The following is a 14,860-nucleotide window of genomic DNA, read 5'->3' as shown; positions in this document are numbered from 1 at the left end:
GCGCTTACTGTATGAAGAACAACGTACTAAGCGCCTGGGAGAGTACCGTTCAACAACTCCCTACCTCTGATGAGCTGACAGTCCAGAGCAAGGGTCTGGAGCTTTCCCGGTAATCTTTTTTGCAACCTGCCAGTTAAGAAAGAATCCTAAGGCTCTTCTCATCCGAAAATTATCCCGGCACCGTTTCGGTGCGCTGGCTGCCAACAGCTACGTCTAGCGTGGCACAGTGGCTACAGCACAGGCCTGAGAGTCGGAAGGTCACGGGTTCTAATCCCAGCTCCGCCACTTGTCCGCTGTGTGACCTTAGGCAAGTTACTTCATGTCTCAGGGCCTCGGTTACCTCATCTGCAAAATGGGGATTGGGACGGTGACCCTATGTGGGCCTGGCACATAGGAAGTGCTTAACAAATACCGTCATCATCATCATCATCATTTTCTTAGGCATGATTCGTGGATTGCTCAGGACCTTGACTATTGGACACTGGTTGGTTGGGTTGTTTCTCAACTCCCAGAAACCCCATTACCTTGCCCGCTTTCCCTTTAATAATGATGACATTCGTAATAATTGTGGTCTTTATTAAGCACTATACTAAGCACTGAGGGAGATGCAAGATCGTCAGGACAAACCCAGTCCTTGTCCCAAATGAGGCTCACCATCTAAAAAGGAGGGGAAACCGATATTTTAACTCCATTTTGCCGATGAGGAAACTGAGGCACAGAGTTAAGTGACTTGCCAAGGTCACGCATCAGCTATATCAATCCCAGGATTAGAACCCGGGTTCTCTGACTCCCAGACATGTGCTCTTTAGTCCCTGATGCTTCCCTATACTGTGGAGGCTGTATTTTTGCAAAACCTCTATATGACGAAAAACTCACTTTATAGTAATCAGTGTCCAACATGCGTTCACACAACCTAGTTCTCCCAACATCACAGGGTGCTGAATCTAAAGAGGCTTGCTTTTTTCTAATGCTACTTGTTAAGCACTCACTATGTGCCAAGCACTGTACTACCCCAGACCCTCCCTCTTGACTGTAAGCTCATCGGGTTGGACACACTCCCTGTCCCATGTGAGGCTCAGAGACATAATAATAATAGCAATAATAATAATATTTGTTAAGCACTTACCATGTGCCACATACTAAGTGCTGGGGTGGATAAAAGCAAATCTGCCACATGAGGTGCTCATTCTCAACCCACATTTTACAGATGAGTTAGCAGGCACCGAGCAGTGACTTGCCCAAGGTCACACAGCAGGCAAGTGGCAGAGCCAGGATTAGAACCCAAGCCCTTCTAACTCCCAGGCTTTGCTCTATCCACTATGCCATGCTGCTTCTCGAGTTGTGGGGAAAAAACTGCATTACAGTAACCGTTGCGTCGATGAGAGTTAATGAGTTAGGGAGCAAATGGATTAAACCCCCATGACGGGTATTTTTTACTACAAATTCCCATATGACTATGTCTGCCACTGCAAGAATGCTTTACAGCCTGATCACGTGGCATCGTTTTACTGTACTGAATGATGCAAGTTTGCACCCCCCCGACACACACACGTCTCCGTCCTGTCTCGTTTAGTGGAGCTGAGAATGCATCACGCCGCTAAAACACACCACAACCAATGCCCCACGCTCGCAAAACCATTTCTTCCAACGCCACATCTACGTGGCCAACTTGAGAATCACCGCTTTGTGTGTCTCATGTTGTCCACCATTTGACATCGTGATCCTTCCCCTTAAGCAACTGGCATTAATCTCACCCTCCCCAATCTGTAGTTTGTTTTAATGTCCGTCTCCCACTTTAGGCTGTAAGCTCCTTGTAGGTGGGGATCGCCTACCAACTCTATTTTAGTGCACTCTCCCAAGCGCTCGGTACACGGTAAGCACTCTAATGAACATCCCTATTTATTCATATTAATAATATTAGTAAGCGCTCAATAGTAAGCGCTCAATAAATACGATTGATTGATTGATATTAGTGTATCTCCCCCCTCTAGATTCTAAGCTCACTGTGGGCAGGGAACGTGTCCGTTTATTGTTATAATGTACTCTCCCAAGCTGTTACGGTGCTTTGCACACAATAAATACAACTGAGTGAATATCCCTGATAGAGGGACTGAACCAAATCCTGTAAAGAAAACAAGGGTCATGAAAGAAGTGACCGCATTCTGCTTCAGCCTGGGTTGGGCATTCGAAATTGAAAGCATTTCCAAAGTGAATCCAAATGGTAAGCTAGCCCATTTCTCTAACTGTTGCCACCTTTTTGTCGGAAAGGTCTGAAGCCCCCCGTATGAGTCCACGGGGAGGTTCAGGTGGCCAGGATTGCTTCGCTTGGGTCCTTTTCCAAGAAACTGTCAGTGGAGCGGAATCCAACGCTACACTCCCGATTTTTTAATTCGACCTCCGGCTCTAACGGAAAAAAGCCAGAGTCTGGGGGATCCAAAATGTGTCTCCCGGCTTAGGTGGAGGTGGTTTTTCTATTGGAGGGTGCCCCTGTGGGCTGGCACACCTGGGAGGGGGAGGTGGCTGGCCTAGCCACCCAGCTCTCATGGCAAAGGAGGGAGGCTTCTGGCTGGGGCGGGCCACCGTCCCAACAGCTATCCACCCCCAAAAACCTGCCTGAGCCTCTTCGCTACGAATCTGGCTAGGAACTTCAGGCTCACGAGGACTCAGGAAGCCAAAGGGGACTATCACCGAACGTCTCCGGGAGGCCGGCAGCCCGGTTTCAGCTAGCCATACCTTCCAGAAAGGGCTAGAAGCTGGAGATGGGGGCGGAGGTTGAGGATGCTCAACTTGAGGCTTCCTTTCAGCACAGTACAGCATCTGTCGTGGCTTTCTCTCCCAGATAAAATGGAGCCGCAGCGCTCTAGTCAGCCAGAGTGCGGAAAAGGAGAGTGGGATGGCTGCTTTTCCCTACTCTTTCCCAAGCCCAACTGCTTTGCTGGTAGAAATTCCCCTAACGCCGTCGGCAAAACTTTCCCGGAGAAGTCAGAGTAGTTTTTCAGGACACTAACTGTTTTCTTCTCTGCACAGAAGGCTAAGAGGGCTAGGTCGTGAGCCCTAGCACACATAACTATCTACCCTAGCATTTAGTACAGCATTTGGCAACACTCAACAAGTACCACCACTGTTACGGCCAAGATGCACCTGAGTTCCAGGACATGCCAAACTCAACCTGGCAGATACTTTGTTTCTTTATGGGCAGGGTACATGTCTGCTAATTCTGTTGTACTGTACACTGCCAAGCGCTTAGTACAGTGCTCTGCACATAGTAAGCACTCAATAGATACCAATGATTGATTGCTTTTGCCCATCCAAGTCCTCCAGGCATTCACAGGGGGAAGAGCCACAATATCTGCGATGATCTCTATGCTATAAGCTCATTGTGGGCACGGTACGTCTCTTCTAATTCTGTTGGATTGTACTCTCTTTCTAGCGCTTAGTATGGTGCTCTGCACATAAGTGCTCACTAAATACCACTGACTGATTGACTGCGCTGAAGCAGACTGTTTCCACCTTTAGTGACGAGCAGGGCAAAAATATAAAATGCCAAAATACGACAGATTTTTCATCCTCCAAGGACTGCTGACCACATTCATTCAATCAATCATCATCATCATCAATCGTATTTATTGAGCGCTTACTGTGTGCAGAGCACTGTACTAAGCGCTTGGGAAGTACAAGTTGGCAACATATAGAGACAGTCCCTACACAACAGTGGGCCCACGGTCTAAAAGGGGAGACAGAGAACAAAACCAAACGTACTAACAAAATAAAATAGAATAGATATGTACAAGTAAAATCAATCATTCAATTGTATTTATTGAGAGCTAACTGCGTGCAGAGCACTGTACTAAGCACCTGGAAAGTACAATTCAGCAACAAATAGAGGCAATCCCTACGCAGCAACGGATCCAAGGGCACGGATGACGCAGAAGGGACAGTGTGCTAGGGAAAAGAGGGCTTAATTGGGGACAGCCTCTTGGAGGAGATGTAACCTTAATGAGGACTATATTTTAGTCAGTAAAGGGTAACAAACAGAGGGTGACACCTCATTATGAAGAATACCAAGGTCCGATTTTGGCTATCTAAAGTGACGCAGAAGGGACAGTGTGCTAGGGAAGAGAGGGCTTAATTGGGGAAGGCCTCTTGGAGGAGATGTGACCTTAATGAGGACTATATTCTAGTCGGCAAAGGGTAACAGAGGGTGACACCTCATTATGAAGAATACCAAGGTCCGATTTTGGCTATGTGAAGTTTTAGATCTGTAAACCCTTTCGTGTTTACACAAGGCAGGCACTTCAGTTAACAGTTCCATAAGAGGGAAAGCTTTTGCTATTGTGGATCTACACTTGCAGCTAGCATTGAAACTCTGACATCGTAAATCAGACGTGGGCAACTCTTTCAGCTGACGAGGCCACCTGCGCGATTTGGACAAGACACAAACTCATCCCGGCTGTCAAAGGGAGGGCTCGGGAAGGGGTTGCGAGGGATCCAGGCAGAGGATCCCCCAGCAGCAGCCTGACATCGCCACTATATGCCGTATTAATCAAGAGGACTTTTGTAAACGTGACCAGATTAAAACAGCTCAATTTTTTTTCCAACTAACTAAATTTTTTATCGCAGTGAAAGACAAACACCACAAAATGTCAACTTGGAATCTTACCCTTCTGAAGAAATACATCCAGTTGATCAATGCACAGTGCCTTCAGTTCTTTCTCACTTTTATCCTTCTTTACCAAAGCAAGAACATATTTAGCTAGGGCTGATGGATCTGCATCACAGCTACAAGACCAAAAAAAAAAAGTTTATAAATAGGTGAAATGAATGCGCGTCACATGAAGGAGAGAAAATAGGGAATCCTTTAGGAATGGGTGACTTTCCAAAAATTTTCCAACAGTTGAGTTTTTAGAACGGTTCCCTACAAGAAAACGTGTTGGATGGTAACAGCTGTAGGTCGGAAGCTAGTTATTTAACTCTCAGATAAATTAAATATTATAGATAAAACAAGACGGGTGAAAATGAGCCTTAATAAGAGTCAGTTGTTCATTCTAATTTAACAGTACATTACAATTCATTTTATATGCGCATTCTTTAGATAGATTCAATTTCCAGAAGATAGATACTAATGCCTTTGATGAATTTTCAGTAAGCATTTCTACGCAAAGCTCTGATGCGCCTGTTTTTTGAGATCTTGCTTGTCTATCTTGCCGCCGACCTCTTGCCCGCTTCCTCCCCCTGGCCCACACCAGGCTGCCTACCTCGAAGGCCTTGCTAAAAATCCCATCTCCAAGAGGCCTTCCCCGTCTAAGCCCCATTTTCCCTACTCCCTCTCCCTCCTGTGCCACCTCTGCAGTGGAGTCTGTACCTCCTAGGCACTTCGATATGCACCCCACCCTTAGCCCGTGGCAGGTATGTACTTAAGTTTCTGAACCATTTTGATCTTTTCCTCGCACTCCTACTCTCGTTCTCCATCCATACACTGACCCTTAGGGATTTTCAATTTTCATGTGGCTGTCCCTGATGATCTTTCACTGTCCACCTCCTCTCCCTCCTCTACTCCTACGATCTCCACCTCACACTCATCAACTTGGGCACACGCCTGACCTTATAGTCTCCAATGACTACAGTTTCTACCTTCACGAATTCTGAAAGTCCGCTATCTGACCACAGCCTCCTCACCTGCTCTCTTTCCCATACACCCACCCCCTGGCAAATCTGTCCTGACCTTCCCATCATGGTAGAGGGCACCTCCACGGACCCCTACCCCCTCTGACAAGCCCACAACCTTACTCACCTCTCTCAATTCAACCCACATCAGTGGCATTTTTTGAGCAAAGGTAGAAATTGCACAGCACTTGCGAGGGTCCGGCAGAATTAGTAAACAGGACCTCTGGCCCCCGAGGACAGAGCACTGTCCTAAGTGCTTGGGAAGGTTCAATACTCAATCTGTCACCGAATCTTGTCGGTTCTACTTTCACAACATTGCTAAAATCCGTCCTTTCGTTTCCATCCATACCATTGCTCTGCACACAGTAAGCGCTCAATAAATACGATTGATTGATTGATTGATAACCTCACTGAATCCAAGCACTCATCCTATCCCACGCTGACCGCTGCATCAGCCCCCTCGCGGACCTCTCCGCCTGTCTCTCCCCACTCCACTCCATACTTCACTTGGCTGCCCAGATCATTTTTTCAAAAACAACAACAACAAAAAAGCATATTTCGTTCATGTTTCCCCACTCTTCCAGAACCCCCAGTGGTTGCCCATCCAGCTCCACGAGCAGAAACTCCTCACCATTGGCTTTAAAGCACTCCAACGCCTTAGAGGAGACAGCAAAGGGAGTACGAACGGAATCACGCCAACTGCTCTCATTAGAATTCATTCCTTCAATTGATCCATCAGCGGTATTTCTCGAACATTTTACTATGTGCACAGCACTACATTAAGCGCTTGGGAGAGTACAAGAGAATTAGCAGACACGTTCTACGCCCGTAACGAGCTCAAAGTCTCGCCAGCGACTTCAAGAGGCCTTCCCAGACTACACCCCACTTTTCCTCATCGCCCAATCCCTTCTGCGTCACCCCGACTCACTCCTTTGCTTTTCCCCTCCCTCCCCACCCCACAGCACTTGTGTCTATAGCTGTAATTTTATTTTTATCGATGTCTGTTTACTTGTATTGATGTCTGTCTCCCCGTCTCTAGACTGTGAGCTCGTTGTGGGCAGGGATTCTCTCTCTCTCTATTGCTATAGTGTCGCTTCCCAACCGCTTAGTACAGTGTGCAGAGCACACAGTAAGTGCTCAATAAAAATGACTGAATGAATTCTTCCATCCCTTAGTGACAAGAAATTCCTTCACCATATGCATCCATCTAGGCTGTAGTTTATCCATATAAACGTTAAAGATCAAGCCTCCTTTGTGAGCTCCTTGGGGGCCAAGGATCCTGTCTACTGATGCTACTGGGCCCTCACAAATGCTTAATAGAGCGCTCTGAAAACAGCAGGCATTCTCAACCTAGAGGGGGAGAGGGGCCCTAAAATAAATTACAGATAGGAGGGACTAAGAGAATCAGTGGTACTTACTGATTGCTTACTGTGTACACACTGTGTAAGCACTGGGGAAATGACGATATAATACGAATGACAGACACCATCCCTGCTCATGAGGAGTTTGCTGTGAGGATGCAGTTGTCACAATGCCCTGGGGAAGTACTCAAGTGGCAGTTTGGAGGGGGGAGAAGGATGGGATTAGGATGGCGAGGTGAGGAGGAGGAGGGCCTCTTAGAGATGATGTGATTTCAGAAGGGCTTTGAAGACGGAGAGAGCAGTGGTCTCAAGATGTGAAGGGGAAGACAGCTCCAGACAGGAGCCTGTGCGAGAGGGATAATGAGGGACAGACAAGAACAAGACACAGTGAGTAAATAGGCTGGAATGAGAGGGGACAAAGCACGCCAGTTGGTGTGTAGTGGGAGGAGAGCGGGGATGAGTGGGAAGGAGTGGATTGAGTGCTTTAAAGCCAGTGGCCAGGAATTTCTGCTTGGTGAGAAGAGGAATTCAGGAGCTGGTGTGAAGGGCGAACCGATAGGATTTGATGACGGATTTAAAATGGGGACTGAAAGAAAGGCAGGCGTCAAGGAGGGCATAGTTCAGGTTTGAGAGGTAGGGGAAATGGCGGTATTCTCAACTCTGATGTGAAAGTCAAGAAAACAGGATCTGGACTTGGATCCATACTCGTTCAGCAAATGATATTCACCCCATCATCCGTCTCACGGAAATTATATACCGGCAGCTGCTGGTCAGGATACTCCAGCAGAGAAGTGGCATTACGCTGTGGTCACTTTGGTCCAAACCGGGTTCCGCATGACAAACCTGTGCATTTCACAAGGCACTGGGCCTCCGCCTACCCATTCACCTGGGCCAGAGAAAGCATGGCTAGCACCTGGGCCAGAGGAAACCCCGCTAGCCCGTTCTATCCGGCCGCCAACCCCTTGCTCACGTCCTCCCGCTGGGCTGGAATCCCCTCCCCCTCCGTACCAGACAGACCACCATTCCCATCTCCTCCCTTCCCCTTCACGTCCCAGAGCGCTGACGTACATACCTATAATTTTGTTTCTATTGCCTGCCTCCCCCTCTAGACTGTAAGTTTGCTATGGGCAGGGACTATGTCTATCATATCTGTCAGTTCACCTCCTCCAGGAGGCCTTCCCAGACTGAGCCCCCTCCTTCCTCTCCTCCTCCTCCCCATCCCCGCCACCCTACCTCCTTCCCCTTCCCACAGCACCTGTATAGACATATTAGTACAGATTTATTACTCTATTTATTTTACTTGTACATATTTACTACTTATTTTGTTAAAGATGTGCATATAGCTTTAAATCTATTTGTTCTGACTTTTGACACCTGTCTGCATGTTTTGTTTTGTTGTCTGTCTCCCCCTTCTAGACTGAGTCTAGGGATGGTCTCCATCTGTTGCCGACGTGTACTTCCCAAGCGCTTAGTACAGTGCTCTGCACACAGTAAGCGCTCAATACATACAACTGAATGAATGAATGAATACTGTACTCTGCCAAGCACCTAGCACCAGGTTCTGCACACAGTAAGCACTTACTGAATACCACTGACTGATTCACTTCAAAGCCTTATTGAAATCACAGCTCCTCCAAAAGTCCTTCCCCAACTAAGCCCTCATTTCCCCTATTCTGTCTCTCTCCTTCCAAATTGCTCTGGCACTTGGAATCGTCCCCTTTATTCATCCCACCCTCAGCCCCACAGCACTTATGTACCTGTCCAGAATTTATTTTACTGCCTGTCTCTCCCTCTGGACTGTAAGCACCTTGCGGTTAGGAGTCGGCTCTACCAACTCTATTGTATTGTTCTCTCCCACACACTTAGCACAGCGTTCTGCACACAGTAAGCCCTAAATCAGCACCACGGATTTACTCAAAGTGCCAATGCCACAGTACTAACCACCACCACGATAATCAATCCCTTCATGCAGATACTTGTCAGAGACTTAGGCTTGGTCGTTATTTCCAACAGGATCCTTCACCATCACCACCATCTCTTGTCTGTAATGTGACAATACCTGGCATGTCTAATTTTCACCCAGAAAGTTTTCCCTCCGTGGTTAGGAATGCTCTGCACAAGATAAATACTTCCTAAATAGTGCGACTTCCACTATTAAAATGCCTTTAAACTTTTTCCATACATTTTGGACTCTAAAAGGTGCTTGGTCGGTGGAAACACCTTCTAGACGGTACACACTTAACGGGCAGAGAATGCATTTGTACTAAGCTCTCCCAAGCGCTTAGTACGGTCCCCTGCACTTAGCACTCAATAAACGCCACTGATTGATTCATCATCAGAAAGCAGTTGGTTTCCCGTACCGAGCTTCGGTTCCTTAGATGCACAGCCTAATATAGACAGACTTGGCCTGAACCCTTAAAGTCTTGCCGTTGAGGAATAAATACCACAATGAAATCTAAGGGAAATGTATTTTGAGAGGTGATAAGTGAAGGCATAGTTGCAAGGAGGAATAGCAAGAGGTTTCCACCCCTTCCAGTATGTCAGAGGGCTTCGTGAGGGAGGCCAAGTTTTTCAGGTCCTTTGAGTTCGTGAGAAATGCGAGGAAGGTGAACTTCCAGAACTACCACCGCAGTCTAGAGGGGAGCTTACTGCCTTCATCATGGAAGGCTTTCTAGAGGAGATGTGGTTTCAGAGAGGCTTTTTGAAGACCGGGATATACTGAACCCCCCCCCAAGGAGTTAACACAGTGTGATGTACACAGCAGGCGCTCAACAAATAATACCGACTGATTGATTGATGGGGAGAGGACGATCTGTCGGATGGGAGGCGGGAAGGGATTTCAGGCAGGGGAGAGACAGGAGAGAACACAATATGGAGTGAGCAATTATGTACATAGCCCTCTAAGACTGTAAAGTCACAAGGGCAGGGAAGGTATCTGCTAATTCCGTTGTACTGTCCTCTCCGAAGCACTTGGAACGGTGCTCTGCACATTGTAAGTGCTCAATAAATACCACTGACTGACGGATTACCACATGAGTTGGTAGGCACGACCTTGACATCACCCCACATTACAGCAGAACTGAGTGTGGTGCTCTGAAAGCCAGGGGTGCTCAATAAACACAACTGACTGACCCTGGATTACCTCACTGGCAAGCAGGTAAAATGTGCCAACCACAAGCGCCGCCCAGGGAGTCAGAAGGCTCCCCACTTGTCTGCTGGGTGACCTTGGGTAAGTCCCTTCACTTCTCTGTGCCTCAGTTACCTCATCGGTAAAATGGGAGTTAAGGCTGTGAGCCCCAAATGGGACAGGGACTGTGTCCAACCCAATCTGCTTGTAACCACCCCAGTGCTTAGTGCGACGCCTGGCACACAGAAGGCGCTTAATACCTCAATTATTACTTTTATTATATAGAAGACGGGATTGTGGAAGCTAGGAGTGGCCGAAGAATACTTATCTAGGTCCTCTTATACTCACTACTATTTCCCCTATCCCTTAATTATTTATGTCTGTCTCCCTCCCGCTGTAGGCTGTAAGATCCTTGCAGGAACGGACCATGTCTACAGATTCTTCTGCACTGTACTCTCCCAAGCCCTTAGCACAATGCTCTGCCCACATAAGCATTTAGTACCAGTGACTGATTGATAGTGGGACAGCGGGGGGCCATGGCAAGGGCAGCCCCAAAACAACCCGCAGCCTATTAATGACAAGCTGGGTAGTGGCAGCAGTGCTGAAGGAATAAGAGGAAGGGTGTGATGTGTCAGAGAGTACAATGCTAATTCCTTGGATGCCACCTCCTTCTCCTCCCCTTCCTCCTGGGTCCAGAGCACTTGTACATGATCGACACTCGGGAGGGTAATGACGGCGACTGATAAATGACAGGTGAGTCTCTGTCCGCAGAAGACCACGAAAAGGAAATGAGCGCAGGAGAAATAAAACTCCCTCTTGCCACCCTCTCCCTCCTCCTGTCTTTTTGTTCTACCTTCCTCACCTTTCATCCTGTACTCCTCCCCCCTATTTCGGTTTTATCCCTTCCTTCTCCTGTTTCTTCTCTGCCATCTCAGAAGTCCACTCCCAGGCCATCTGCAGGCGCCGTTCACGGAAGAGTTGAGGCGAGGAGGCTTAGAGTGTACGTGGGTCCCTACACGAGTCCCCGTCCGGCAACTGGTCCAGAAGAAGGCTCCCAGTCCCGTGGGATTCCAGTGTCCCAACAGCCGGGGGGAGGGATAACCCACCCCCGAGCTATGGGCAAGAGGAAAGCTTGCCCCACCGACAGCGGGGAAGAGGGCGAAAGCAACCCCGGCTCATCCTATGGCCCGGTGAAAGGGCCAGATAAACTCCTTTATCATCAACTTAAGCTCTTTCCCTCTTACCTAGACTGTAAGCTCCTTGTAGGCAGGTTATGTGCCCATTCATTCAATTCGATCGTATTTACTGAGCGCTTACTGTATGCAGAGCACTCTCCCAGGCAGCGTGGCTCTGTGGAAAGAGCCCGGGCTTTGGAGTCAGAGGTCGTGGGTTCAAATCCCAGCTCCACCAATTGTCAGCTGTGTGACTTTGGGCGAGTCACTTAACTTCTCTGGGCCTCAGTTACCTCATCTGGAAAATGGGGATTAAGACTGTGAGCCCCCTGTGGGACAACCTGATCACCTTGTAACCTCCCCAGCGCTTAGAACAGTGCTTTGCACATAGTAAGCGCTTAATAAATGCCATTATTATTATTACAGCACTTGGCACACGGTAAGCGCCCAGTAAATACGACTGTCCACCTAACCTCCCATCTCCAGGGAGGGCCTGGAACACGGCCCCTCTTTTTGTATCCGACAAACAATGACTCTCCCCACCTTCAAACCCTTAACGACGGCAAGAGGTCTTTCATGACAAAGTCCTGACTTCCTCTCTCCCCCCTCAGCCCCACGGCTCTTATGTGCATAACTATAATTTACTTATTCATATTGAGTTCTCTCTCCCCCTCTGGACTCTAAGCTCCTTGTGGGCAGGGAATATGTCATATTGATGGGTTGTACTCGCCAAAACGCTTAATACGGTGCTCTGCACGCAGCTGGCACTCCAATATGACAGACTGATTGATCCTACCCCCATCCAGGCCGCACACTCCGCTCCTCTGACCCAGTCTCCTCTACCTCGAATCCATCCTGCTGCTGACCCCTTGTCCATATCCTCCCCCCAGCCTGGAGCTCCCTCCTGGTTTACAGCCAAGAGACACCACTCTTCCAGAACCCTCCAAGCCATATTAAAATTCTATCTCTTCCAAGAGGACTTCCCAGACTAAGCCCTCAGGAGGAATAGGAAAACGTGGCCAGGAGGTTTTTGTAGAAAAATGATCCGGGCAGCAGGGTCAAGTATGGACCGGAGGCAGGGAGGTCAGCAAGGGGGCTGATACCGTAATCGAGACGGGACACGATGAGTGCTTGGATTAACGTGGTAGCAGTTTGGATGGAGGGGAAAGGACGGATTTTAGCCACGTTGTGCAGGTTGTGCCGACGGGATTTAGTGACAGATGGAATATGTGGGTTGAATGAGAGAGAGGAGTCAAGGATAACGCCGAGGTTACAGGCTTGTGAGACAGGAAGGGCGGCGGGGGCTGTCTACAGAAAGTCAGGGTGGGTGGGAAGATACGGAGTTCTGTTTTGGACAGGTTAAATTTGAGGTGACGGCAGGACATCCAAGTAGAGATGTCTACATGGATGAGTTCATTTTGTTCTTTCAGAAGCTGAACTCCAAAATGCACCCCTTCAGAAGCAGTTTAAATTAGAGATAAAAATCTATTCGCTTTGATCATTTCCACCTATAAAGTAAGGATAGAAGGTCGCTTGAGGATAACCAGAGCCCTGGGCTAATAGGATCCGGCCTACCAACGCTATTGCACTGTACTGTCTCACCTGCTTAGTACAGTGCTCTGTACAGAGTAAGCACTCAATAAATGCCATCGATTGACTGATGATGGGATTCGCTCAGGCAAAGACCCCATATGGCTGGTATAGGGCGAGGAGTAGAGCTGCCACCTTGGATCTACCTCCAGCCCCTTTCTGGCTCCGAGAGACAAGTCGGGCTAGCTACCATGGTTATTCCTGCGACGCAAGAAGTGACGGTGGCAAATGAAGTCACCCTCGCAGCTCCAGGTCTGCGGCTTCCTACGGCAGGGGCAAAATCAGTGGCCAGCTATTTTAGCTGAAGGATGACATGATCTGATAACTGACTCTCAAAAAGTGGAAAAGCCCAAAAAGGACTTTTGGTTCATCGGTTTCATTGCTTTTGCCCCGCGTGACTTACTCGCCTTCTAAGTTTTGGGTTAGCAAGCATTTGTAAGGTTCTTGATATTCCAGTTCAACAATGAAATGCATCAAAGCTTCGAACCAAGTGTCAAATACTTTTCCACCTACATGGATCCCGTATTTTAGCCCCCCAAATCAATTCTTGGAGAACAAGCTGAATAAAGCAGGAAAGTGGCATTGGTTATCTATAGGCAACATATGATACAAAGAAAAGTACTGTAGAAGAGTAACGTCATTATCGTTGACGTTAAAAAAAGTACTTTCACAGAGAGGCCCAATTCTTAAATGGGTTCCTCCGCGTTCTTTATTCCGAAATTGATTTCGGCTTGGTGATAAAGAGAATACGTCCTGACGATTAAACAATAACTCTTATTGCAAAAAGATGATTCCTGTTCAATGACACTAAATTCTACGGTCCCCACTTTGAAGTTTGAAATTAATTGTCTAAGGGAAAGACGATGCATCCAACTGTATCGATCCTCGAGTTAACACACTGAACGAACTGCAACCACATCTTCAACAAAGCAGTAGTAACTTTCTGACCTTCAGGCGGGTCAAGGGGATTTTTCAAGTCTGATCAGAGACCTAATACTTCTCAAGAAAGCGTCTCCCCTTACTGCTTAGCTGGAAATTCTCGAATAGAAGAGATTTTTTTTTTTTATCTGAAATTTACACTGCTTCTGAAACGCTGCATTTTGGAGTTCGGCTTCGGGAGGGACGAATGAACTCATCTTCCTAGTCTTCAGACGGTCGGGAGCTACCAGGCCTTAGAACATAAGGTGCGCTTGGGCTGGGAGGAGGAGGAGGAGGAGGAAGAGGAGGAGAAGAATTGGGGGATGTGACTGGCTACAGTAGCAGCCACGGGATATTCAGCTGTCAATTTTGTCCATTTCATCTAAACTGCTGATCTTTATCTGGGTGTCTTTCCTTCCCCATCGCCCTCCGTACACTGTGAGGCCCTGGTGGGTCTGAATCCCGGGACGGGCTCCCAAATAATTCATTCAATCGTATTTATTGAGCGCTTACTTACAAGCGATTTGGCCCCTATCTGGTGCTAAGCCCTGTAAATGCTTGATTAATGACATTCACTCATCGGCTACCACAAAGGGACCGTTCCGGGAACCACGAGGCCGGTCGGTCAACTGTTCAGATGTTTAACTGGATACCTCGCTCGGGGAAACACGCTGGGCTGAAGTTAAAAAGCAAGGGAAAGCACCCTCAAGAGTGACTTTCATTTATAGCGGGGTAGGAAATTGTAAGGCTGAGAGGCACCGTGAGGTAAGGAAACTGAACAAAAGCAAGTCCTGGTAAACCAAAAATGTCGTGTGTCCTCTATTAGCACAGGTTTTGGCCTGATCTCACCCGAGTTACTTTGCTCCTCTGGCAAAAACTGGTCAGCGGGTATTTCAACAGGTGCACAGGCTACGTGACTTCCCTTTAAACAACACGGCACTCGACACGGCGGCGCCTGGATTTTTCACCTCTTCATTTTAATCCGTTGAATCAACATCAATCGTATTTATTGAGCGCTTACTACGTGC

At 47.8% G+C, this 14,860-nt stretch overlaps 1 protein-coding gene across 6 annotated transcripts in view; it reads right to left on the bottom strand.

Moving 5' to 3' along the window:
• RBM26 (RNA binding motif protein 26) overlaps nucleotides 1-14,860 on the bottom strand; it is an 89,808-nt gene that overhangs the window by 62,358 nt on the left and 12,590 nt on the right. For 5 of the 6 annotated variants that reach the window (XM_038758897.1, XM_038758900.1, XM_038758899.1 and 2 more), the window contains exon 2: nucleotides 4,661-4,779. In XM_038758897.1, coding sequence (XP_038614825.1) covers nucleotides 4,661-4,779 — 119 coding nt within the window. Of the gene's footprint in view, nucleotides 1-4,660; nucleotides 4,780-14,860 lie in introns of those variants that run through there. The other variant, XM_038758902.1, reaches the window with a different exon arrangement.

Source organism: Tachyglossus aculeatus, chromosome 17, assembly GCF_015852505.1.
Source record: "Tachyglossus aculeatus isolate mTacAcu1 chromosome 17, mTacAcu1.pri, whole genome shotgun sequence".
Lineage (NCBI taxonomy): Eukaryota > Metazoa > Chordata > Mammalia > Monotremata > Tachyglossidae > Tachyglossus > Tachyglossus aculeatus.
Note: the sequence above shows the minus strand (reverse complement) of the source record. Positions and strands in the feature narration are given on the sequence as shown.